At 38.7% G+C, this 27,112-nt stretch overlaps 2 protein-coding genes across 3 annotated transcripts in view; both read left to right on the top strand.

Annotated features, from left to right (window-relative positions):
• Window positions 1-11,517: 11,517 nt before the first annotated feature.
• LOC128512212 (uncharacterized) overlaps window positions 11,518-27,112 on the top strand; it is a 43,977-nt gene continuing 28,382 nt past the window's right edge. The window contains exons 1-2 of the mRNA XM_053485384.1: window positions 11,518-11,636; window positions 12,318-12,363. Of these exons, the coding sequence (XP_053341359.1) occupies window positions 12,327-12,363 (37 nt within the window). The 5' untranslated portion in view covers window positions 11,518-11,636; window positions 12,318-12,326. The remainder of the gene's footprint in view (window positions 11,637-12,317; window positions 12,364-27,112) is intronic.
• LOC128512216 (GTPase IMAP family member 4-like) lies at window positions 13,716-17,778 on the top strand. 2 transcript variants are annotated; one of them, XM_053485388.1, is made up of 5 exons: window positions 13,716-14,317; window positions 14,437-14,489; window positions 14,854-14,914; window positions 15,091-15,180; window positions 15,612-17,778. In XM_053485388.1, exons 2-5 carry the CDS (start codon window positions 14,451-14,453, stop codon window positions 16,601-16,603), a joined length of 1,182 nt encoding a protein of 393 aa, XP_053341363.1. In that variant the 5' UTR covers window positions 13,716-14,317; window positions 14,437-14,450; the 3' UTR covers window positions 16,604-17,778. The 2 variants fall into 2 exon arrangements, with proteins under 2 accessions (XP_053341363.1, XP_053341362.1); XM_053485387.1 differs by having other exon boundaries at window positions 13,716-14,489.

The following is a 27,112-nucleotide window of genomic DNA, read 5'->3' as shown; positions in this document are numbered from 1 at the left end:
CAAGTCAGAAACAGTGGTACCAGGAGCTTGGGAAATACCTGAAAATTTCCCATGCAGATAAACAGAAACCAAGGTAATGAGAGAAACACAGAAAAAACGCAAAGACCAGGTCATAGAAAAAACAGACAATGAGAGAAGCTAGCAAGGTGCACAGTAACCTATGTAATAAATTATGTCCTCGAAACCAAACTTAAAAGGATCAGGAATTTCAAACATCAACAAAAATAAAATTACATATCAAACCTTCTTTGAGCTAAAACAACACCAAGAGGAAGGTCAGTGAGAGGAATAAAAGCAGAAATGCCACGATTTAACAGAGGAACAGGTGCTTGAGGAAAATCTGTTTGAGTACCAACAGTAGCTGTCTCATTAGTCTGTGTACTAACAGACACTTTAAAATCAGTTTGGGTACCAATACTTACATACCATCTAGGCTTTCTGACAGATGGAGCCGGAGTACTAGACTCTGGCCTCACTGGCTGAAAAGAACAGTAAGGACTCTCAAAATCCAAACGCCGTCTTTTAGAAGGACCAGGTTTGGAATCATCTTTCTTAACATAGGTAAATCCTTTGTCACGTAGATAATGCATCAAAGAGCCAGACAACTCAGAATCAGCTCGGACAGGACTCACGGAGGCCTGATCCATAACGGGTTCAGTCGGGTTGTAGTCCTTAGAAGGAACACGATCCGGACTGCCTTGGCTGTCTGAATTATCCAAAGGGATAAAGTCATCAATGGAGAAGTCGCGGTTAGCTATAAAATAGAACAAAATACATGAGAAACATTGAAATGGGTAAAATAAAGCAAATAAGTAAAATAGTGCAAAGGAGATGCTTACCCATAGCTGGTCTCTTGAGAAATGAAGAACAAACCAAAGAAAAACGAGGAAAAAGCCTTGAAAACAAGCAGCACCCTTTATTTTTTTATAAAAAAGATACGAAAAGTGTAAAGATAATAGAAAATAAATATTAAAGAAAACGATTTAAAATGGGAAATTAATGAGCGTAGGAGGAGTCAGATAAGCGCAGGGAGGAGTCAAAAATAACGAGGTGTAATTATAATGGAAATGTTAATTGATATAAACTGGATTATAATGGAATAAAAATTCTGATGCGGTCAAACGAGGTGAAGGTACAGGGGAGGAGACTGGAGATCCCCCCCTCTCAGAAACTGTAAAAAAGGAGCATGATTTTGACTGTGAAAGTAGTCTGATTTTGGCATTGCTTGTGATCTGATCTAAAGCATTGCTAGTCCGGCTCACCTGGGTTCTTATTGCTGCAATAAAAGCCTGACTTACTTCATCCAGCTATGCGTGGCGTAAACTTCTTTACTTCTTCTTTAATTCTCTTTGTTAATGACTTGTTAACTGATTGATATTTTAAACTAACAGCAACATCAACAGGTGGAAGAATTATCTCCCACACGTACATGTTTATTTTTATATTGCTTATTTATAATAAAAATCGTGTTTCATCATAAACAATATTTATTTAGTGTAAACATTTTAGCATTACATGACAAACCCCTGCAAATTAAATGTGCCAGAAAATAAAATTAAATGAGAATTTTTATTACTGTCACACCTGTGCCACCACAGTCCTGGGGAATAAGATCTGGTTCTCCGGATTACTGAGCCGTCGCTTTGTCTCCGCCTAGTGTGTCTACGTCGGTATGTCTCCCAGTAATAGATTGTTTTCACCTGTGTCTCTCCCCTGTGTATCACTTTTTAAATCAGCCGAACCCGTAGTAGTTTGTCCGTTCACTTTTGTCATCACGTTTGTCCATGTGTCACGTTAACCACTGTGTTCTCTTATTTCCTCCTCAGGACTGAGCAGAGTCTGCAGGGTCAGTGTGAGGCCAGTTAGTGAAGGCTGATCTATGTCAAGGTCATTACTGAGACTTAAGCCACTCGTGTGAGAAACTCTCATAACTTCTATTGTGTTCTACGAATAATCTTCTGTATTTGTTCAAGGCCGCGTTCAGTGTTTTGTTTTTCTTTCCCTATTTTCTTTGTTAATGATTAAATGACTTTCAAAATAAGAAAAATAAAGGAAAAAACAATGGCTTCACAAAATAACCTGCATTTGCATCCACTTCTTACAACACAGAACATAACAATTACGTGACTTAATTTTCGTGTATTAATTTGTCACGTGCCTAAGGTTAATTATAATAGTAATAATATATTTGATAATAATAATATAATATATTTGATAATAATAATATGAATTTTTGATTGTGATATCCTAATATATTTGATAGAGATTTTGTGGGGGGTGCAATCCGTGGCAGGGGCATTCTAGCGCATAACACCAACTTTACCATGGTTCACCTCCATTGCTTAAATTTCCCCCTCTTGGTCGGCGACCGCGAGTGACGTCACTTCCCATACAATCACACCCCACAGTATAGACCCACCCCTGACGCTGATTGACAGGTTTCCGTGTAACACGTTGGAAGTGCAATTGCAAATTGATTAGCGAATGCGTTCGAGTTTTGGCAGCTTTCATGCACGATGCAGAGAAAGTGAAAAAGCAAACGTGGCAATTGATTTTGCTTTTTCTTTTGAAATTTGGCATTCAGTGTGAGTTCGCGAAGGCGAAAAAGCAAACAGTAATGCAAAGTTTGCAATTGCATTTGAATTATGTCACACTTTATGCGTCTACATATGGAAAACGCAACTGCAAATTCAATTTGCAATTCCTTTTGAAAAATGTCCGGGATATCACTCCATAGGGGAGGTTTGATATCGACCTGTAGTTGGACAGCTTCCAGGGGTCGAGGTCAGACTTCTCAATTATCGGTTTAATAACTGCTGTTCCCTTTCAAAAGCTACACTCGACGCTGCGTGAAAATTCTATGGGAACATCTTTCTGTGTTGCTGGTTGTGAAGCATGTGTGTATCAAACACACCAAATTTTGGCATATATAACCTCAGTCAGGTGACGTCATCTGTTGAAGCGCATCTGCAGGTTATAAATTGGAGTGAACCAGAAACATTCCTTAAAGCTTTTTGTCTTCAGGACCATATTGTGTTTGCGTGTGATGTTTGCAAGCGAATTTAAAAGTATTAACTCACCGATATGGTTGAGTTTGTTAGGAGATCCGTACCTCTGCGTGATTGATCTCTTCCAGAGCGTGATCTCCTCACCTTTGTTTCAAGTGCTTCGCGCGCGGCTTGCATTCTTAAAGATAAACCGCGAGCCGCGGGGCATTCCTTAAGTTAAACTCTGCAATCTGGCAGGCGTTTCCCCCTTTCTCTTGCCGGATCAGGAAGTTTTCCATCCACTTCTCAAGCGCGCATCGGCGCTTCTTGTGAATGGATAGGAAATAGATACTCTCGCTTATCGTATTTGCCCGCGGAAGCAGGATTATTTTCCAAGTGCTCAAAAAAAATAATTAAATTTAGACGACAGAAAGGGTGACCGGGGGGAGAAGCCTCAGCGGGCTCTCTCTCTCTCTCTCTCTCTCCCCCTTTTTTGGCAACCTTAATGACGAGTTAATTCTTTCATGGAATAACCTTATTCATCCCGTGTTTTTTGTGCCATCAACTTTAATTTATTCGAATATTGTTGATGCGAAGGCGCAGTTATATGATGATGTCCCAGATAAAAGAGACACTTGTGGCTATCTCTCTCCTAGGACATCATCCTCCCTGAAAAGCACACACTCCCCACCAAGCCGCGTAGACTGATATCTTCCCTGGTGTGGAAAAGCTTTCAGGCAGCTGATCAGGCTGGTGCTCTACTGCACTCCATGGCGTTTTGCAGGCTTACCAGGCTGACCTGCTGGAAGACTTAAGCACTGGCGAGGCTCTTCATGATAAGGCGTTCCTGGAATTACGCAGACCTGTCTCTTCGTGCAACAAAGCAGATAGCCCATGCTATCGGCTGTTTTTATGGCTGCGATGGTCTTCTGTGGAGAGTTACCTGTGGCTAAATCTCACAGGAATCAAGGATAAGGATTGTGCGTTCCTCCTTGTTGCCCCCATCTCGCCCTCTGGCCTGTTTGGCGACGCCGTTAACGTCGACCGTAGGGGTGGCTCCCCCAGGGGAGGGGCGCGTAGAATTCCTCTCAAGGATGAAGTGTTCTTTCTGGCACCCCCAGGAGGTCGGTGTTCTTGCTCTGCCACCACTCATGTTTCGGACAACATCGGTCTCCAAAAAATGTTAGTTTTTCTGTCTTTTCCTGCCATGTTTCAGGATGCCGAACATCTAACACCCCCTCCACCACCATTCTGCTAAGACTTTTGCCCCTTTCGGAGAAACTGGCAGCGTGGAAGCTACTGCCAAGAATATCTCCTTGGGTTCTTAGTACTTTAGTGAGAGCTACAGGATTCAGTTCTCACATCGCCCTATGCATTTCAACGGTGTGGTCTCCACTTCTGTCAAACCAGAAAGGGCGCATCTGCTGACTCTGGAGTTACAGACGTTGCTGGAAAAAGGGGCCATAGAACATGTTCCTCTACCAGACGGAGAGTCTGGCTACTACAGTCGATATTTCTTGGTTCCAAAAAGAAATGGAGGGCTGCGTCCTATTTTAGATCTTCTCAGGCTGAACCACTGTCCAAAAAAAAAAAAACAGGTCTGTCAATGTGATTGTTTCTCAAATCCAGCCAAGGGATTGGTTTGTGACAATCGATCTGATGGACGCATATTCTCACACGGAAATATTGACACAACACAGGAAGTTCCTGAGGTTCGCTTTGGGGCGAAGCTTACCAGTATCAGGTCCTTCCATTTGGTCTAGCTCACTCACCCCACACCTACACAAAATGCATGGATGCAGTTCTGGCTCTTTACAACTTTAGGGCATCCGTATTTTGAATTACATAGACGACTGGCTGGCCCTGTCTCAGGACCTAGCGCTTTGACATTGGGATGTCGTCCTAGCTCATCCTTGTTCCTTTCGGATTGAGACCCAGCGTGCTCTTTCCTGTTCAGGGACAACATATTTAGGTGTCACATGGGATTCAATCGTAAGGCGGGCACAACTGTCTTCCTCTTGTGTCGAATTTATTTTCAACACCCTCAAGCTAGACCAGAAAATGACTTCATCACTTTAAGAGATCTTTAGCTCTCATGGCAGCTGCATTCACGATACCTTTGAGCCTTCTGCACATGAGACCATTTCAGTTGTGGCTAAGAAACCAGGGATTTCACTTGAGGGCCAATTCCCAATAAGGGTTACGCGCCAGGGGCTTCGTACCCTTTCTATGTGGTTCAGACCCCGGTTTCTGACTCTGGGTCCCATTTTAAGTCCGTCGCAAGATGCTAAAGACTGAGATTTTGCTAAAGACAGCAGATTTGCTGTCCAGTCAAGCTCTGACACACGGGGAATGGAAACCCCACCCCGAAGTAGTCAGTCAATCTCTGGGAGAGATTTCATGTAGCAGAGGTGGACCTCTTTGCCTCACAAGAAACAGCAAATGTCCCCTTTACTACTTTCTGACTCTTTCAGCTTCCCTGGGTCTGGACGCCTTAGCCCATACGTGGCCCAGATTACACCTTTATGCTTTTTCCCCGATAGCTCTGCTCCCGGGAGTCTTGGCGAGGCTCGTTAACAGGGTTTGTGCCTCTTACTGATAGCACCCTGTTGGCCGACCGTCAGTGATTCCAGTCAGGAGGGATCTTCTGTCTCAGGCGCAGGGGACAATATTTCATCCCAGGTCCGAGCTCTGGAACCTTCACGTCTGGCCCCTGATTGGGACCAATTAAGAGATACTGGTCTTAACCAGCCAGTGTAATTGAAACTATTTTAAGTGCTAGTGGCGTAAGTCAGAGCAGCTTTTATATGCTACGGGGACCGCAACCGGGGGCGGCCGCCACTACACAAATGTTGTCACATTGGGTGAGAGATGCTATTGCCCTAGACTATAAGGCGCGTGGTCTCACTTCGCCTCTAGGAATCAGGGCTCATTCGACCAGGGGATCGCCTCATCTATTGCACTGGCAATTGTGTCCCCCTGGAGCAAGTGTATGATGTGGCAGGTTGGTCCTCTCTGCACACATTTGTCAGATTTTATATTCTGGATGTTCATGCTACTCGGGGCTCACGAGTCCTCGAGTCGAGTCAGCCTCCCAGAGCTAGCTCTAAGACCTCCTTGGCCTACACGCTACACAACCTTGGGGGTCCAGACACTTGCAGTGCGGCGGCGTTGGTATTCTAGTTCCCATAGCATTTTCACGCAGCATTGAGTGTAGCTTTTGAAATGGAACGTCTCGGGTTACTTTGCTGTAACCCTGTTTCCTGAAAAAGCGGGAACGAGATGCTGCGCTCCAATGCCGCACTGCTTGCGTGACTGGACGTCCTTTCAGACAAAATCGATTTGAGGAATGTTTCCGGTTCACTCCTATTTATAACCTGCAGGTGCGCTTTATCAAATGATGTCACCTGACCAAGGTTATATATGCCAAAATTTACCGTGTTTGATAGACACATTTGATAGATATTCCATAGCGTTTTCATGCAGCATCTCGTTCCCGCTTTTTCAGGGAACCGGGTTACAGCAAAGTAACCCAAGACGATTTTAAAAGATTTTGAAACATACCCAATGCTGAGTAAAGAATTAATTATTCTCAATAGGGGTTCTGTTATTTCTGGCTATATCTGTTTGAAAAAGTGTGTTGGTATGGGATCTAATATACAGGTTAATGAATTAGCAAAAAAGATGAGTGAAATTAGTTAATTCTCTTTAAGGGGAGTAAAGTATTCTAGGTTTTAACTTGACATGGTTAGTTTAATGCCCAATTTTATGCCTAATATTTACAATTTTATTATTAAACTGTACGATGTTGTTGTGGAGATTTCTGCAATCGACTTATTTCTGGTTAATTTGGCTACGGTATTAAATAAAAGTCTAGGATTGTTTTTGTTATTTTCTATAAGAGTGGAGAGATTGTCATACACACTCGCTCCGCGACCGGCATTAGGATCCGGAAGTAGTACGGTCGCAACACAGGAAGCATAAAAGGAGGCAAGATGTCGCATCACATCGCTCAGTCATTGAGTTTCGCCCATGTTGTTCCAGACTGTCCGTCCGCCAAATCGTGAGTACTCACTTTCTTGGGTTTGCTTTCTGATTCGAGTGTGTGTTTATAGGACGCGGGTTAAATTTGTGTTTTTCCCTTGCTCCCCGTGTGTGAGAGTCCTTAGACCAAATCGCGTGGTTATCCTGCCTACTCGCTTACTTCCGCGTTTGGGTTTACCATCCACGCTACAAAGGGCTAACTGCTAAGTGCTAAGTCTTCCGATCATTCCGGTTAGTTCGTGACAGAGATACATTGATCTAGCTACACTAAGCACTTTTCTATAGTTCAGGATGCCCTCCTTCCATGCTATTTGAAATACTAACAATTTAGTTTGACGCCATTTAAGTTCTAATTTCCGAGCAGTCTGTTTTAAAGAGCGTGTGTGTTTGTTATACCAGGGAGTGAGTTTCTTATCTCTAATAATTTATCTTTTAACTGGAGCTACATTATCTAATGTATATCGGAATGTCGACTGTTGCCTAATCGAGTTCATTGAATATTTAGTTCGAAGACAAGATAGTGATCTGAGATTACTTCAGACAGTGGAATCGTGAATAAATTTCTTAAACTTAATTCAAAGAATACTGTATTATAAAATTTAAAGTGTGACCTGCTTTATAAGTGGGTCCTACCAAACACTGATTTACTCCAGTATGGACATAAATGCTGTTTTCAGGAGGTCATCTGGATTTCCAAAATTAATATTAAAATCTCCAGCAATTAACGCTTTGTCTACAGAAATGACTAGGTTTGAGAGGAAATCTGCAAATTCACAAAGTAATTCAGAGAACAGACCTGGAGGTCTGTTAATGATAATGAGCAGGATCGACTGAGCTGACTTAAAGTGCTCCTATTATGATGTTTTAAAGGTTGCTAATCTTGTTTAATGAGTTTCTTAAAACAGGTTAACATGTATAGAAGGTCAAAAAACACTTTAGTTTTCTCCAAAAATAGATTTAATTTTACTCTATTTCTAAATGATTTGTAAATAACTTGTGTAAAGCAGTTCGAAGATTTAGTCTGTCTAAATCCCTCCTTTCCGTGAGCCCTCACTGCCCACGGTCCTTTATGACTGGTCTACCGCTACAGCGTGTGTCGGAAAAATGAAACGCCCCTGACCATAACTGAATGACGGCTCTGGAGACCCGTCAATACATTGAAAAGATAGCGTCGGTTTTACCGTGTAACGACCAGCTAATTTTATATTAACTGTGGCTACAAAAATTGAGAGGTCTTTTATCTTTGTGTCTGTGTTGCGTTAAAAGGCCGGTGAGCAAAAAGGACAAACACAAACAATTAGATAAAGCAAACATGTATTATACAAAACTTAATAAAGTAAATGGAAAAGGTGCACCACAACCAAACAAAGATATAAACAATATTTACAAACTACATATAATAAACGGTATGTCTATGTAAACGCGAGTAAGTGGAAAATGTCTGAAGTCCGTGTTTATTGTATGTGTGTTATCCAAGTATACCGAGTATGGTTCGGTCTCACCGGGGTTAATGAAGTCCGAGAGGCTGATGACGGAGGGTAAGAAGTCCGGGGAATTTGTCCAGTCAAAGATAATCCGGTTAAAAAATCTTTGAAAGAAAATTATCCACAGCAATCTCTTCTTCTCTCGTCCAAACAAATAACGGGAGTGCTGGTCCACCATTACAACTCCTCCCCCCGCTCTTTCCCGACTATTCCTTTGAAGGCAGGTCAGGAAAAGGGCAAGGCGCATGCGCACATCACGTGTGTTCATGCATTTTTTCCCTCGGGGCTTGCCGTAGTAGTTACGCGAGTGTTAAGTTCAGTTTTGGTGAATGGTGGAGAATAAACAGTTAAAAAGGATTTAGTGTGCTCTCGTTTTTATTGTTTTTTTTTTATATAATACAAAGTGTTTAAGCGAACCCGGCATGAATGCTCTGTCACATTAACAAGAGTGTGGTAACGGTAATTGTAAGATTAGATGGCAGGCAAGTTGTTCGCGACGTAGAATGTAGCCGGGCAAGTTGTTCGTGACGTAGAACGTGGGCGGACATTATGCAAATATGTTACGTAGTGATGTGAATCTGTAACAAAGTAAAAATAGATTTGCTAACGACTTGTTTTGGCCAATGTGAGCCGACTCTTTTTTTTTTTTATAGACAAAAACTTTATCATTGTGCATTGTCAGCGTCACAGATAGTGCAGATAGTTTATGTTTACAAACAGCTACATGACACACTGCATGACAGAACATATTTGAAAAAGGATAATAGGGGCTGTTTAATATTTGTAGCTACACTTCTTATGTTACTATAGAGAACGTCAAATGCATTAAATTTGTGTCCGTGTTTTTGTACGATAGTCAGATTATCATGTAAATAACTGTGATGCCTTCTCCTCTTCCAGTTAGCTGAGGCTAATGTATGTAGCTGTATCCAGGAGGACTGGCTTAATTTACTGGCTACATACTCGTCCTGTTTAATCCAGGTTTCTGTTAAACAGAATATATCAAACTCCTGATCTGTGATAATTTCATTATCAATAACTGCTTTAGATGGGAGAGATCTAATATTTAACAGTCTTAGCATTTAGTGTGATCTGAGTTTGTCTTTATGTAAATTAAATTATTTAAACAGACTTTCTGACTCTTTCTATATTTTTGATAAGCTCGGGGAACAGACACAGTCTCAATATGATGAACCCTGAGTGAACCCTCTGTGCTGAACGAGTACGCCACCAAGTCGTCACCCACTCGCTCCTCTATGAGGGCTCTAATGTCGGAGTCGGGGGTTGGTTATCTCCGCCTCCGGCACCCAGAATTCCGATACGGGAATAACGCTGCTCTCACACTCTTTAACCCACTCTAAAGTCTGGAGGCACTCCTCTAATGCTAATATCTTCTCCATCAGACTGCTCACTAATACATACCGATCGCAAGTAAAAGTATCACTAACAGGAGAAAGAATGTCTAAACATCCTGCACTCTAGACACTGAACAAGCTGAATATTATCCATTATAGCATACCAAAGTCAAAGTTCAGTTCTTTGGAGCTGACTTCCGTTCTTAAACGAAGAAACTTGCTCGTTTTCCCTAAAGCGCAAAAAAAAAAAAGGAAAAGGTCGAAGCCCAATATTATGAAAACATAAAACCTAGATGGTACTGTGGGAGATTTTTATCCTCCACCTGTTAATGTTGCCTTAAGTAAAAATATCAAACAAATTCTGTTTCTTTAGTAAGAAGAATTAAAGAAAGACTCCATGCAGATCTAGATGAAGTAAGGCAGGATTTATTGCAGCAATAAAACCCAAGTGAGCCAACCTTGCAATGCTTAGACACTACCAAGAACAGACTGACTTGACTGTGACATAGATGCTCATTTGATACAGTCTGCAAGGGCAGTGGTGCACACATTGTCCCCTTCTCTGTACAATTTTTTCTATTCCCTAGTAAATTATTAACCCATTATAGTCCAACTTTTTCCAACAAAGTCACCCGTTATAATTACCTTTCTCCTACCTTGTTTCATTACATTATGTACCTCATCATCTGACTCCTTCTTGTGCTTATAACTTGTTCCCATCATAATTCATTTTTCTTGCAAATTGTTTTCCATTATCTTTGCACTTTTCTTGTTTAATTGAAAAAATATTGGGGTGGCACTTATTTTTACTATACTTTCCTAATTTTTTCCAGTTTACAGGCCATGGGTTAGCATCTCTCTTGCATTATTTTAATTATTTGTCTTATTTTTCCAATTTGTTGTAATCACGCATTTTATTTTAATCATATAGCTAATCGTAATGTAGTGCTAATCGTAATGTAGCGCTGAGTACATTCCCCTGGATGACTCAGACAGTCAGGGCAGTCCAGATTTTACCCCTACTGAAGTTTACAACCCTACTGAACCTGTCATGGACCGGGCCTCTGTGAGTTCTATCCGTGTGTCTTTTGGTTATGCATCTACTGCTCTTTATGCGAATATGTGTGTTGCTGTGGATGCACACGTTGCATATGGATCCAAAACCTGTTCTGTTAATATTATACCTGGTTTGCTTGCTTTCGTCCTTGGATGCCACGTGTTTGCTGTTTCCTGGCTCACTTTTGCTTTCCTTACCCTACTTCTATATTATTTTAATAAGATTAACATTTTGTTAATTATATTGCTGCATGCACAAGTGTATTTAATTGAAATATGCTTACAATACAAATGCGAAACTTTGACGGCAACAATATAAAAACAGGAAGCTACTGTGCGTCACCAACAGGATTAGGAAATCACATGATAGCTGGGGGTAAAGCGTTTAACCCTAAGGGTGCTGTATCGTGGCTAACCTTTGTTCAGAATCGCAATAGGAAAAGAAAGAGAAAAAGTGTTCTTTAATGTACTGTGTATGTCACAAATAAAGACACTGCTCTTGTATGTGATGTTTTCATGAGGATCATTTAAATCCCTAAGTAAGTACAGATCACACTCAGGGTTTGTGCTATCCTGCAGTGAGAGCTGGTGGTGAGAGGGTTAAATGTGATGCAGATTTCAAAACGAAAGAGGAAGTCCTGGGGAATTTTGGCACAGTCACTCTGAACAACACCCAAGGAGTCTCCTTTGACCCCCAAATTTGTTTCGAGGTATGTAAATGCAGATATCATTGAACTCTCTCTCTCCCGCTCTCTTTCCCTCTTTTTGTCCCTCAGTGTGTGTGTGTGTGTGTGTGTGTATTGCGTGTGTGCGTAAAGTTGTTAACACACAGACCACAGACGGGTGAACATATTGATAAAAGCATGCAATGGAAGAAAAAAAGCTGTACAGTTAAACAAGTAATGATTCCGTACAAGTGGAACATTTTAGGCTTTTTTTTTTTTTTTAAGAAAAGCTGGCCAACATGTCAAATTACTTTGTTAGCTTGTTTTTTTTTTTTTTTTACTTTTTTTTACAGATCATATGCTTTTAGAAGCTTAAATCAATTTAAGTATCAATAATCATAAAGAAATATGAATAATTAGCTATTTAAATTATTATAGTTTGAAATGAGTATAAGGCTAAAAAATTGTGGGAGCACATCTCTCCTCAACTTGAAATTTTTAGCCTTCGTATTGCCATTTCAGGGACATTTTTAGGACCCAATCTCATTTGGGTGATAACAGATAGCAGGAATTGATCTGCATCATACTGTGTTTTAGTTCAGTATAACTGCAGAAGTGTTTAACTTATTATAAGTGAACACTCTAAGTGCACCCCACATCACTACACAGTTAATGTAGGCATAATGTTTATAACTGTTTTGATATTTTATGATTTATTTACTGCAGCCTGCAAGCATGGATTACAGTCCAGATAATCAGTCACAGAATAATCGGTCGGAGTCAAATAATCTTGTAGCAGAAGGCATACAGTCGAGCGTCAGTTCTGAAAATATAACAAAACAATGTGAGATTGAAGGGATTAAAGGAAAACCACAAGCACAAAAGATGTCCGGTAAGTTATAATATATAAATGTATTTATATTTCACACAAATAGGCTACAGCCTATGCTGTCAGTTGTTAGATGTTTTATTATTTAACCTGGAAATGATAATAAAATAAAAAATCTTTATTATTATTATTCAAATCTTTATTTACAGAAAAGGAAGTATTTGTATTGTCAGGGACAAAGTACTTCATTCTGCTAACTGGTAACACATTGAAATCACACGAAGACTTCATAGTTAAGCTGAAATCTAAAGTACCCAGTTTACAAGAAGTTGAAAGAGTGGAAGAGTGTGACTTCATTCTGGGTTTCTGCCCTGTTGTTTCACGAGCTGGAACTGACACTGAAAATGCAGTGAAAAAAATTAATGATATTTCAGGTAATCAACAATCTTTTAAAAATCTTTTTTGTTAAATGAATACTTTTATTGTGAACAGTGTATAAATGTATATATGCATGTTTTCTAAAGGCCCAAAACCTGCAGTTCTGGTGGTGCTGCATCACACGTTTGATCCGGAGTGTGTTGTACCAGAGAGCAGCAGAGCTGTTACAAGAGAGAACACGATCACAGTCGACTGTCTGTTTCATGAAGATCAGGGATTACTGACATGCAAGAGAAATTCTGAAGTATTGACCTACCTTGAAATGCAGATAAACTCAAAGGTATTTATTCTAATTAATTGAAAATAAACTTATTGTTTGTATCTTTTAAATTCTCATGAATTAGGAGTTCTGTTCAGTGTTAAACAAAAATACACAAAATGCAAAAAAAAAAAAAAACGAAAGACGATATTAAAAGCAAACATAAAATGTAACAACATAACAGTAATCACACAACAACAAGCCTCAACAACTAAGAAAGAAATAGAAAGAACTACAATAGCGTGAGTAATTAGGGGCACACAGAAAAGATGCACAAGTGAGGCAGAAAATAAAGAAAGAAATTTGAAAATGTGCATGAGGGTTGTTAGGGAAGTTTATGCCGAGCTCCGGTTTAGGGCTACGGAGAAGAAGCGTAATAATATGAGTTGTGTAAGTGATTGTGAAGCCTTTCTCATTTGGAGATAACATGAATTCAATAAGGAAACACAGGGACAAACACAGCATCGAAAACAAAACAAAGGACGCAAATCAAACCACAGGGAAGAGACACTGTTTCCTCGAGATGGGATTCTCTTTGCAAGATAAATAAAACGCATAGTCAAACACAAAACTCCCTCGTCTCCTCTCCCTCGTCTTTTATCACTTTTCTTTTACTTGTCTTTTTACTGTACTTTTCTGTTTTCTCTTTTCTTTTTTTCTCATTTTTATGTTTAGTCATCTCTTTTCGATTTTCTCTTTTCGATTTTCTTTTTCCTCTTTTCATTCCTTTTTTCAGTTTTCTCTTATCACTTTTATCTTTTGTCTTTTCACTTTTCTCCTATTATCGGAGTGACTCACTTCTCGTACCTGGTGCTGCCTAATGTCAGAACATCTATTACATTGTCTTGGGGGCCTATTAGACGTGCGCCCAGGTATCGTTCATTTCCCCTGATTGCCATCAAGGCAGCGTCGCCTAGCAACTGTGCATAAGGGCAGCCATGGGTCTGCCTGAGTGGACACCTGTGGTTTAGCGTAGTTGTCTGTGGGTTTGCCTGTGGTAAGACCAGCGATGTTACAAGGGTATTATACATGGTTAATGCAACATTAGGTTAAAACTTAACAGATCATAGATGCATTTGATTTTATTAATTTGTTTATGCGTTCTCATTTATATGATGGGTTTATGTATACTATCATTTATATAATTATGTTTTTGTTTTTATCATCTTTTTTATCAGACACAAAAAACATTATGGGAAGGTAAAACAAACAAACAAAACACAAACAATCAAACAAATTGAAAGTAAATGGTCAATTTAAAAATTACGATTATTAGTATGAATGTTAAACAGTTAATACATTTTATTTTGCTTTTTTAGGATTGTGGGATAATATGAAAGCAAACAAAAATAAAACAAAACCTTCCACACAAGTGAGTATTGAAGAACACAAGTTACAATAACAAAACATGGCCACACTATTTTTTTTTTCCTTCTTTCTGTCTAAATTTCCAAAAACTAAATGTGTTTTTAGGGCAGTATTAACCAGAATTCAGTTAATTCTATCTTTGTTTTTTTTTTTTTTTTCTTTTCTTCTTTCTTTTAAGTATACATATGATTTTGTGTTCAACGCTTATCAGAAGCACATGGATTTGTTAATGGATATTTTCCCCCAAGAACTTCAAAATTATTATAGTGTGGTGAAATGTAGTACACAGTTTAATATAATAAAGTTTGTTGGTTGACATGTTGTGTTAATACAGAACATTAATTTAATAATAACTTCCATGTTAACAGCCAAGTGAACCTTCTGCAAGCCCAAACAATCAGAAGGCACCAGAATTTAAACATTCTGATGGTAAGTGTGAAAAATGGGAAACAACCATAGCAGTAAAATCAAACACATACTGTACAGCATAATTTAGCAAAAATACAGGGCATGTGTGTTCTCTCATTTACAGAATAAATACAATAAAATACAATATTTAAGCTCTTTATGACGTGTTTCCATGCATGCTTTTTTTTAACCTACAGATAAAGAGTTCCTACATGAGGATATTAAACAACTGAAGCATTTAAAAAATAAAATATGTAAAATGGAAGAAAAAGAATTCATAAGTAATGGTAAGAGTTTGAGTATTGAATTTAACAAAAGTATTTACATCAGCAATACATATGGAGGATAACTAATCCCTATATTATAGGATAACTAGTCCCTACAGTATATATGATAATTGGGTAATACATTTAATCAGTAGCTGTCCTAGTGTGCATGGTACCACAGGAGTTAATACATCACAAAATATACAAAATATCAGCATAATATACTGTAGGAGTAACCCTCTAGGACTAGAAAGTAAAAGTTGCCCAATGAAACGGAAAATGGTGCTATTAAGGTTAAAGTGGTTTTATTGCAGGCTACACACATTATTATGTGTGAGACTGTAAAATTATATCTGATTATATACAAGCTAGCAACATAGGAACATGGATTATTTAACTTTACAATGTATAACCTGACAAAAAGGAATCTACATATATTATTTTTGTTTCAGAGGTAATTATTGCAGCAGAACTAAAGTTGGTGCTGTTGGCGAGAACCAAATCTGATAAGACTGCAGCAAAAAACATCATCCTGGGCAAAGAGGTGGCTGCTACATCTACAACTACATCCACCGCAGAGACTGAGAACACACAGCTGGTGGATGGGAGGAAGGTGACTGTGGTGGACACTCCTGACTTGTTCTCTCCTGGAATGTCTCTAGAAGAATTTAGACATATTGAGGGACCACATGCCTTCCTCCTGATAATACCTGTAATGAACTCGGAAAAAACAGAGCACAAGGAAGATAAAACACAAGTGTCATTCTTTATGATGGAGGATTTTTTTGGAGATAGATGTTGGAGAAACACCATAATCATATTCAGTGTTACTGATGAACTTCAGAAGAACAACATTGGGGAATTTATCAAATCAGGAGACCAGGAGCTCCAGGAACTTGTAGCGAAATGTGAGAAAAGGTTTCATTGTCTCAACATTAAGAAAAGGGGAGATTGTTCTCAGGTCAAAGAGCTGCTGGAGAAGGTAGAGACAATGGTGGACAGAAATGGAGCTAAGATTTATCAGATTATCGAAGATATGGTGATGGAAAGTGCTTTGCTTAAGGATGTGCAACATCAAATGCAGGAAAGCCTAGACAAAAATGAGGAGCTTATAAAACAATATGAAGAGGATCTAACAAAGTTAGGGACCGGTCAAAATAGTGCAGATAACAGAAAAAATATTGATGCTCTAAAAAAAAATTGTGAAATAAAAAAAAAAGTTGGGGAGGATATAAAGGGAAGATATGACAGGATTGTAAGGATGAAAGATAACAGAGAGTTTATTAGGGTCATTTTGCCAGAAACAATGCAAACTGTTTGGCTTTCACTGTCAGATGAGCAGAACAAAAATCTTGACAAGAAAAATGAGCTATCTCAGCTTAAAGAATCGTTCTCAACAAACATGGAGAAGTTTCCTTCTATTAACGTAGAGACAGATTTGTGATGATTTCTATTGTCATTTGAAAAACAAGTTAAAATACTGGGACAGAAGAAGCCTGAATGAGAATTTGTATGTAATTTTTGCATGCCTTTTGCATACCATACCGCGTTATTTTTTTATATATTTTTCATTGAAAGTCTGTAAACTGTTGCTACCATAATGTATTGTGGTTATTAAATATTATAATATACAGTATAGCTATAAATAAGAAAAAATGTGTTGTACTGTTGTTGGAAATTTAGCCGGTTGCATAGGGGTAATTACATTTATTTGCTTTTATGACTTTTATTTGCCGGACTTCTTTTGTTTTAAATGGTTTAAAAAATTGGGAAGTGTGCTTTTCTCAAAATTTGGTCAAGGTAGTGGATAAACAGACATATACTTTAAGTATGCAATTTCCATAAACATGTTTTTTCATAAATACTAATGGTTATAATGTAAAGGTGCTGTAGATGTGACATCTTTCACTGAATTTATAATTTTTTTTCTTTTATTGGTTTAATTTTATCTCTTCTTTTTACTTATTGTGTAATCAGGCATGTAAAAGGAACTTATTTATCAAGTAGTTAAGTTAAATTCATATTGAAAAACTATAAAGGAGAGGGTGGGTGTAAAAAAGGATCCAGATGAATTTCTAAATGATTCATGTGTTCTTGTGCAGTTTGCTTTTAGTGATCTCACTTATGATTCTTTTAGTAATATTTACAGATGTTCATGCAAAAGATTTGGTGCATGCAAAAAAGAGTAGGAAGTATAGTGAGCCAACTGATCATTACAGACCAGGTGATGATGCTGTAAAAGCTACAAGTTATCATATTGGGTGAATTTCTTTTTCATCCTGGGATGGACCAAGACTTTGCCAATACAAGCAGAGCTGAAAAAATACTGTACAGCGAGGACGACCAAAAACAACAGATGAGATGGGTGCATTTATTATTTACAGATCCTGTCTCTGTTTAAGGATTGCTATTGATTTGTTGTCAAAGGATCATGTGACAGGTGGAGTTTCAGGGGAGTTTGTGAATTTATCAGTTGATGTGTCAGTGCACTTTCAAACTGTGTGTGTGTGTGTGTGTGTGTGTGTGTATGCTCACAAGCTTTCTGATGCTATTGGTAATTAGTCTTAAAATTCAGGATCTGAGAATCCTGTGAGCAGAGAAGCATCCTCATGAGACAGCAACATTTAGGACTTTTCAGAGAAATAAAATGCTTTACAAACTGCATTTCTTTCTCTCTCTCTCTCTCTCTCTCTCTCTCTCTTTCTGACACATAGACATACATATACAGCAAGTTAGGGCTTGCAGAATGCCTGGGGCCCATCCCAGGAAGCTTACTGAACAAGGGGGGGACAACACACACACACACACTCGTGCATTGCGTACTAGCAGTTTGAAAACGTCAACACACGTTTATAGACTGAGCCAGAGTATTCTGACAAAACCCACAAAGCACATGGAGTCAGACCAGGGATGACATTCAAACCACCACCCAGAAGCTTAAAGTTAACCATGTTATCTGCTAATCCATAGGGCACACAAATTTGGTGCAAAATGCATGAATCCATAAACCAAACCTGCCTGATATCAACAGTCCAAGTGGTGGTGTAAAAGTGTGGGTTATTTCTTGGCACACTTTGGAATATTTATTACTGTAATAAACAATCAAGTTTTAAATGCCACACAATATTTTAAACAAAAGCCTTTTTTGATTTTTAGTTTTTTTGTGCACTACCATAAAGCTCATGCAAGTATTAAACCTTTTGAATTCATGCATGGTATGTAAGAATTGTTTTAGACATTTTTAGACACTTTTTGAATGGATAACTTTTTATTATATAATAATAATAGACTTAAACAGGCAAGTATTATGTAAGTAAGTAAGGTTAAAGTCCCCTTTCTTGGGAATATATATATACATATATACACACACACATACAGTATAGAGAATTACAGTACATGATATCTACTTTAATATCTACAGATGTAATAATAAATAATTACATTTAAGCAATGTCCACCTAAATTAGTATTTTGTTTACTAGAATATATTTTGCCATGACATTATTAGCATTGTACAATCCCTCATATGGAAACTATCAAACGCTTTTCCATCAAAAGGTTTTGAAAAGTGTAAGTGTATTGCAACACAACATGCATGTACGTGCATGTTATTCACAAGTTCTGACGCGTGTCTTTTGTTACACAGTGTCACTGACGACTTCAGACGTTTCGTTGATTTCTTTGTCTCTTGTTTATTTTCAACATCAAAGTACAACGGTTGTTACAGTTTCTTGCATAAATCCACTGTAGTCACGACAAGTCGCTTGCTGTGTTCTGTAGCTTCGATAGATTACAGTTACAACAACTTATTTTACTGTATTCCTTTTAGCTTACTGTCTCACGGTCAAAAGCTTGTGTGCTCCACACCTTTCTGTATCCTTACGTGTCTTAACAACAACTAACAACTAACGTGTGATAGACATGAAACTACAAAACTGTGGGATGATGTCACAGAACAACTCATGAAATGATGTCACAATACAAATTATAAGTATGATACTTAATGCTTAATGCTTAACTAATAAACTGAAATAAGATAAACATAACAACAAATCACAAGAATGAAATATGGCCCTTACAATGCATAAAAATACTTTTTACCGATTGAGGACCACAGTATGTAAGCTCCTAATGTAGGGTGTATTAAGGCCTCGCAGAATAACTTCCTGGTCTGGACAAACAGTGTTCCTGACAACCTCCACATCCATACAGTCAGTCATAGTTTTACGTTTACTGCAGGGTTTTTGGTTCTCCTTTACTTTTTTTTTACCACTTCTGTTAAACTTTACATTTGTTACAATCACATTCATAATGAAACTGAAAACATCTTATAAAAAGTAAAGAAAAAAAAAGTAAAGTGTACAATGCCATCTGCTTTTTACATCTAGACATTGCATTGCTATCTGAAAAAGATAATAGCAATAATAGCAATAATAGCAAAACAAATAACATTCAGTTTAACTATGTGTCACTTTCTCAGTCTTATATAATAAAAATAATAATAATAATAAACAATAATAATATAGATTTTTTAAAATTATTCTTATTTCAATAATATAAACTGACAGATTATGCTTAAAAATAGAACAAAGTATTACATTTAACATACATAAAGATAATGTTTCATAACAAAACATTTTAAGTTTATAACCGTTACAAAATGCTGCATCACACTCACTCACTCATTGTACTGCTTTACTGCTTTATCATGTATACAGGGATGGGGGGCTTAGAGCCTATCCCAGGAGACTTAGGGTACACCCTGGACAGGATGCCAATCCATTACTGGGCACACACACATGCACACAATCACAGGCACATTCACACACTATGGACAATTTGGGATCCTCAGTTAGCCTAATCTGTACAGTATGTCTTTGGACTGTGGGAGGAAACCAGAGAACCTGGAGGAAACCCACCAAGCACGAGTAGAACATGCAACTTCCACACACAGTCCTGAGGCGTGATTCGAACCAGGAACCAAATAGTCCTTACAGTAAATATGTTAAATGTACAAACAATATATTTTTGTTAAAGTTATGTATTAGTTTACATAGGTAGTACTACTAGTACACAGTGTGTACTTCAGGATTTTGTATTGCAATAATAAAATGAAAGAATAGTTTTATACTGTATGCATTCACTACATTTTATTTTGCACTTTTATATACTAGTATTTTATTTTATTCTATTTTATTTATTACTTCACTCATTACAACTAATTTTTTAAGATGAGTTGGGTCCAAACTTAAAAACTATCTATAACACATTTGTACCTAAAAGACCCTTCGTCTTTTCTTTCTTTCTTTCTCTTTTCTTTCTTTATTTATTTATTCCTCTGGAACCTAATAGTTCAGGCCTGAATTCTCAACTTTATTAGTATTCTAGTTAGTATTAGTTTTTTAAGCGGTGTAGTTGTTAAGCTATCTGATTGTTATTTGTTAACCACTGATTGTTGTATATCTTCTAATTTTCTACTCTCAAACATTATTTATTTACACATAATGGAGTGTGATGTTAAATATGAGCTTTAAAAAGTCTGGAATGAAGCACTACTAGGCACTTAAAAAAAAAAAAAAAAAAAAAAATCACAGCCCCAAACTTTTACTTAATTTGACTAATGAAAGAGTCAACATGCTTAAGACATCATGAGCGGTGTCATTTGTAAAACTGCTGAAAAATTTATGCAATATATTTGAATGCAGCTTATCAGTCAAATAACATACAGTGGAGAAAATAAGTATTTGATTCCCTACAGATTTCTAAGTTTGCCCACTTACTAAGAAATGAAGGGTCTATAATTTATATCCTAGGTTTATGGTAAAGGATTGAGACGGAATATCAACAAAACCAGAAAAAAAAACACATGATACAAATGTTATGAATTAAGTTGCATTTCAATGAGAAAAATAAGTATTTGATCCCCTACCTACCAACAATAATTCTGCCTCTCACAGACTGGTTATGTGCTCTTGTGGTACACATATTAATTTAAGAAGGTGCTCCTAACAACAATGTGGTGTGTGTATAAAAGCCACCTGTCCACAAAATCTCTATCTTCCATTTAAACCTCACCACCATCAGCAAGACCAAAGAGCTGTTAAAGCAAGTCAAGAACAAGATTTTAGACCTGCACAAGGCTGGAATGGGCTACAAGACCATCAGCTAGAAGATTGGTGAGAAGGAGACAATTGCTGGGGCCATTATTTACCAATAGAAGAAATACAAAGTAACCATTAATGGCCCTATATGCAAGATTTCATCTCATGGAGTAAGAATAATCATGAGAAAAATGAGGGACCAGCCCAGGACTACACGGGAGGAGCTTGTGAATGATCTCAAGGCAGTTGGGAGCATAGTCACCAAACAAACCATGGGTAATACAATACGCCTAAATGGATGGAAATCCTTCAGTGCAGCAAGGCTTCCCCTCCTCAAGAAGACACATGTACAGACTGGACTGAGGTTTGCCAATAAACAGAGAAAGATTGGGATAAACTGCTGTGGTCAAATAAGACCAAAATTGAGCTCTTTGTCATCAACTCGACTTGCTGTTTTCGTAGGAAGAAAAATGCTGACTATGACACTAAGAACACCACAGTCCCTACAGTCAAGCACGGAGGGGAAACAGTACAGATCTGGCCATTAAAAATGCACAGTTCGAGAAAAGGGGCTGCGCGTGGCAAGCTGTGAAAATGCCCTTCATTACCTGTAGGGGGCAGTAGTGTTTCAGTCTAAAGTATTGTGTGTCTACTGAGCCGAAAATGTGTTTCTTAGGCGCCCACTGACATCAAGCCACAGAGCTCATAACCGTGTCAAGCTCAAACTGTAAATACTAATATGTATTTGTTTTTCATTTTCTTCTCTCCTTCAATGATGGTACTTCTTTAACTTTCTCCATTCAGTATTATAATTATTAGTAGTAGTGCTCCAAATTTATTATTTTTATTATTCTTATTATTATTGTAACGCACCCGCGCGTGTGCAAAAAGACTACAAAGATATATACGTTAGCCTAAAACATTATTGTTTTATTGTGTTTTAAATATACACTAAACAATAAACACTGCCTTGTGCAAAGTGAAAGTGAGTTGCACTTGTGGCTTTTTGATCAACGCTGAACCCAAACAGCAAAAGAACATAATAATAATAATAATCAAAAGAATAATAGTCATTGTGATTTTAGCTGTTTGTGTTCAGGATTTAATTATTTGATTTTTTAATAATTAAAGCTGCTCACATCGCACGCGCTTTCACTTGCAGTGTTTAGTCAGCAAGTATTTGTCTTTCTTTATCTACAGTATCTTTATAATAGATGAATATTCTGACTGAAACAAAGCTGCTCGTGTCGGCTCATATCAGGAGCATTTTTATCAAAGGGGAGATGAAAAGTAAAAGTGTGTACAAACAACATAGCACAATCATGTGTGTGAATGGCTGAAACATGGTTGTGAATAAGCCTTTTAGTGAATGTAAAATGTTCGCGTTAACCCATGGTCTTTCATTTTGCCGAGTTTTGATCAGATGAATGCGTTCATCGATATAAGAGATTTATAACAGATTTCTCTTTCCCAGAAATATAACAAACACACAATTATACATGTTAAATAAGCGCTGTCTATGCGGCGCTGTGCGAAGCGCACACCGATATGAGCCGCCTTATCTCAGTCATAATATACTAACATATTTTTGCTGTTTAGTGGATAATATAATTTATCGCGGCTGTGTGACGCACCCTGTACTCTGCCTTCCAGACTCTATGGTGGAAGTTGTTGATGTTTATTTTATTTATTTATTTTTGTCTTTGTTATTTGTTATGTTAACTACACAAAGCAGTGTCTTCCCACCTGGGAGTTTCTCCAGCATACTATATATCAGATTGATGGACATGAGTCCTCATCGATTAAATTTTTGGTGACAACATTTTTTTATCACACACTTATATATAATATTTATAATACTTATTTTTAATATTTTTTAAAAGTTTGTCCGGCTTAATAATTTTCCACTTTTATTTTCCTACACAGTCCAATCAGCGCTCACGCATAAAGTTTTCGAGAGCGCGGAGGAATTTTGTTTTAGTAAATAATATTTATGCAGTAAATCAGGACCTCTTATTTCTATTTACTTTAGGTTGTTGTTCTTTCAGTGTTACTGAGTGTGCTTTGCAATGTCAGACACATTCAAATGCAAATAATACACCCTCTCCAGGTGTGAATCAGCTGTTCTCACCTTTAGACGCGGAGAAACTAAAATGCACCCCTCCCCACTGTGCATGGTTTCAGCAAACCCTTAACCCTTACAGCACCTCCCTAAAAACGCTCCTCCGGAGCGCCAACGGAGGTCAAGGACTCCTACCCCAATGGTCCAAGTGTGGCCTCGTAACCCAGAGGCGGTTGCCTTTTTCCCCCAAGCAGTGCTGCTTTTCCTACACAACCAGGCCCTCTCAGCGGTGGCTGAGCTGTTGAGGCTCCATTTATTGAGCTGGCCAGTTCCGGAGCGGAAGCGAGAGGGAGCGGGAGCGCGTCGTCCAGATAAAAGAGAGGGAAAACATCCAGGACTACAGCGTGGCTCTCCCGAACCTGGACCAGCAGCTTTTTGAGCTGCACCACCTGCTCCCGCAGGTCACAAATGTGCTACTTGTTTTGCTCCGCCCAAAACGTGTAGATATCTCCCATTTCTCCCTCGCCACCGTCATGCCAGACCTCCTTCCAGCAAGTCCGCCGATTTGGCGAGCCTGCAGCCCTCCCAGCTCTGCCACAGCTCTCTCTCCTTGCTCCTTGCTGTCGTTTAGCCATTTCGCCAGCTCAGGAGAGATGGTGATGGCTCCCCCCCAAAAAACATCTAGGGGAGAGACCTCTGCTATGCCACTTTGACGGTCTAGCTTTCTGTCATGAGCACGGTGTGTGTGTGGACGTGGCATAGTCGCAGAGGCAAGATGTTGGTTTCCAAACTCGTCCTTTATGTAAAGAAAACACAAAACAAAACAAAAAGCTCCTTTCTCCGAGCACTAGTCACTTACTTTGACAAACATAAACAAATTCAACTACTTAAATACAACTACTTCAAATTACGACTACCTCATACACAACAAAAGCTAGACGCCTGACTTAACTCTCGGAGCTTATACTCTTACTGAGGATTAATAGTAGGAAGAGAAAGAGTAGAGTTTGTGCTTTTTGCAATTTAACCCGAGAGCGCACGCTAAACTGATGCGTGTCACTCTACCTCACTCTCTCGCCGGTGTCTTAGACAGACAGAGGCTTGGGCTTTGCCCGTGTCTTTTTCAGCGCGCTTTGTCTTTGGCCCTGAAATCTTTTACCGGTGCGACTGAATGATCACACGGAGTCTCGGGGTATCATGACCCATCCCGTTCTGAACAGTTTATGCGCGGGTTTGTCCCTCGCGCGAGCCGCGTCGTTAAATACATATCCACAAATACTTTAACGACATACACTTATCGCGAATTGCATTTTATATGAATGTCACATATAAGACGCGCTCACAAACACATACTTATATAAACTATTTACATACAAACACATACTGTATACACATAAAAACATAATATATTCAGTAAATTTGTGAATTACACTCAAAGTAATTATGAAGTCTGATTTGATTGGTACCATTAAACATTTTATTACTATTTATTCTATAGCTGGCAAAATACATTTTAGGCAGAGACGTCTGCTTGGTCCTGCCTAGATTTGCTCTGGACATTGGTGGGGAAATATGACTCCACGCCCCCCCACCCCCCACAAATCCCCTGCCTGGCAATGCTTCGAATATCCTTTCACTTGAATTGCAATTCATTAAGTTAAATTAAGGAATTAAGTGTAATTATTAAATATTAGTATGTACCATATCAATTTCTTTCACAAGACTGATTTCTGACAAATAGTCTTCATTAGATTTGGAGAACTGACAGGGATGATATTTATACTTTTTCATTTAGCTGTTTAATCTGTTGTTATTTTTAAGTCCGTAGCCTTCCCTGCTATAATGAATGTGTGTCAAAGCGGTAAAAAAAATAAATTAATTAAACTAGCATTAACGTTAACTGTTGTCGTTACTTTGATGGACTTTGATAGATTCACAAGCGAACTTAAAGTGACTCACACTTTTCTTTTTTAAAAAAAGCTCATGTCCAGCTTTTTTTTTTTTTTTTGCTGCCGCCATCCTCACATGTATGTCACCCAACACACCTTCTAGCAGGGGAAACATATCCACTGCATTTGGCGCTGCTTGTATCTGAACGCAGCCATAGGCTCTCACATGATAGCAGGGAAAGGCACAGCCAATCAAAATGTTCATATGTGTTTTGGGGGAGGGAGGACTCAAGGAGAGAACGTGATATATCCCTTTCTGCGTGTCTAGGTTAATGTTGTAGGCATGATTTTTTTAAAGTGGTGTAAATTATTGGTGGGGACATTTCAATAGTCGGAGGATATTGGTGGGGACACATCCCCTCCGCCCACCCTAAATCTACGCCCCTGCCTTAAACTCTTTCCCTTTTTTTTTTAATACCATTACCATTAACCACAAACATAAATTTATTTTAGTGGATTTTATGCGCTAGACCAACACAAACTGGTTTTATTGTGAAGTCGAAGAAAAATGATAAATTGTTTTCATTTTTTCATTTTTTTTGCAAAAAGGAATCTAAAAAGTTTGATGTGCATTTGTATTTAGTCCCCCTTTATTCTGATAGCTCTAACTAAAATTCAGTGCAACCAATAGCCTTTAGAAGCCAGCTGTTCTGTAAAGCCCTGTAACGGGTGCTGTGTGTGGGCTTGGAGAAGGTATATAGGCAGAGGTAATAATTAACTAAGAAGTCTTTTAATAAGGAAAACTGAACATAAATAGACACTTACACATGGGAACAAAAGAACTGAAATGAACAAAGGCTAAGCTAAACAAGCTAAACTGACACAATGGCTAGACAGGACAAGGGGTAAACATAAAGCTACACATGACTAGGATCTAACCCAGGCTAGGCTAGGAGATAACACAGGCTAGGCTAAGAGATAACGTGGTGTGATATGGAGAGCCGCACCAGGAGATGTTATAATATTAATAAGATCCCTAACCCAGGGTTTGGGAAGGGTCAATGAAATAGGAGTTGGGAGATTGCTTATAATACGCACAGGAAGACCTTTCCATTTGGAGATGGTATTATTAATTAGGAAACTTAAAAGGGAAATGAAGCAAAATTGGAAACACAAAAGAAACAGAACTCCGCCATCTACACGAGAATGGACGGGACTCTGGAAACAAAAAAAAAACTTAAGATCCTCTTGGGGCTTTTGGGGCATTTATTAGAGAGCGAAGGCGAGTTTGTGCTTTTAAATATTAAACATTTTTTTTTCTCTTTCCGGAATAATAATAAATAATGTATGGCTAGCTCATCCTTCAGCTGCTCGGAAAGCCCTTGTGTGTATGAAGCCATAAGGGCTGTGTCATCCCACCCCGAACTGGCAGCCCGAGTACGAAACTCGACCGTGTAGTCAGCTACCAATTGCCCCTCTTGACGAATTAAAAGGAGGGGCGACACTACACTGCTTGCCACATGCAGATAATGGAAAATAGCCCTAAGTGTGTCAACGAAAGTGCATGTTTAGAGAGGAGGTGCTGCCACACTGCAGTAGCCCACTCTAGTGCCCTGCCTGTGAGCAGAGACACCATAAATGCAACCTTCGCCTTTTCATTTGGAAACTGGGAAGGTTGCAGCTCAAATATTAGTGAGCACTGCAGGATGAAGGCATTGCACCTCTCTGGCTTGCCCGCATTTGGCTGTGAAGGTGGTAGTCGAGTTTCGGCCAGCAAACGGGTAGTTGAGCCACTGATCCAGGGGCGCGAGTCAAGTCCGTAATAGACCTGTGACCAGATGGAAACCCAGAAGTTGCTTGTGCCTCGAGCTGCCCAAAAATCTGCTCGAGACGCTTATTAA

The sequence above is a fragment of the Clarias gariepinus genome, chromosome 24 (genome assembly GCF_024256425.1).
Source record: "Clarias gariepinus isolate MV-2021 ecotype Netherlands chromosome 24, CGAR_prim_01v2, whole genome shotgun sequence".
Taxonomy (NCBI): Eukaryota; Metazoa; Chordata; class Actinopteri; order Siluriformes; family Clariidae; genus Clarias; species Clarias gariepinus.
The sequence above is the reverse complement of the archived record's forward strand: the minus strand, read 5'-3'. Positions and strand labels throughout refer to the sequence as shown.

Coding starts and splice junctions, on each gene's coding strand:
- LOC128512216 (XM_053485388.1), top strand. CDS start 14,451: ATGAAAGCAAACAAAAATAAAACAAAACCTTCCACACAA. Junction 14,490..14,853: donor AAACAAAACCTTCCACACAA/GTGAGTATTGAA, acceptor CCATGTTAACAG/CCAAGTGAACCTTCTGCAAG. Junction 15,181..15,611: donor AAAAGAATTCATAAGTAATG/GTAAGAGTTTGA, acceptor TTTTTGTTTCAG/AGGTAATTATTGCAGCAGAA.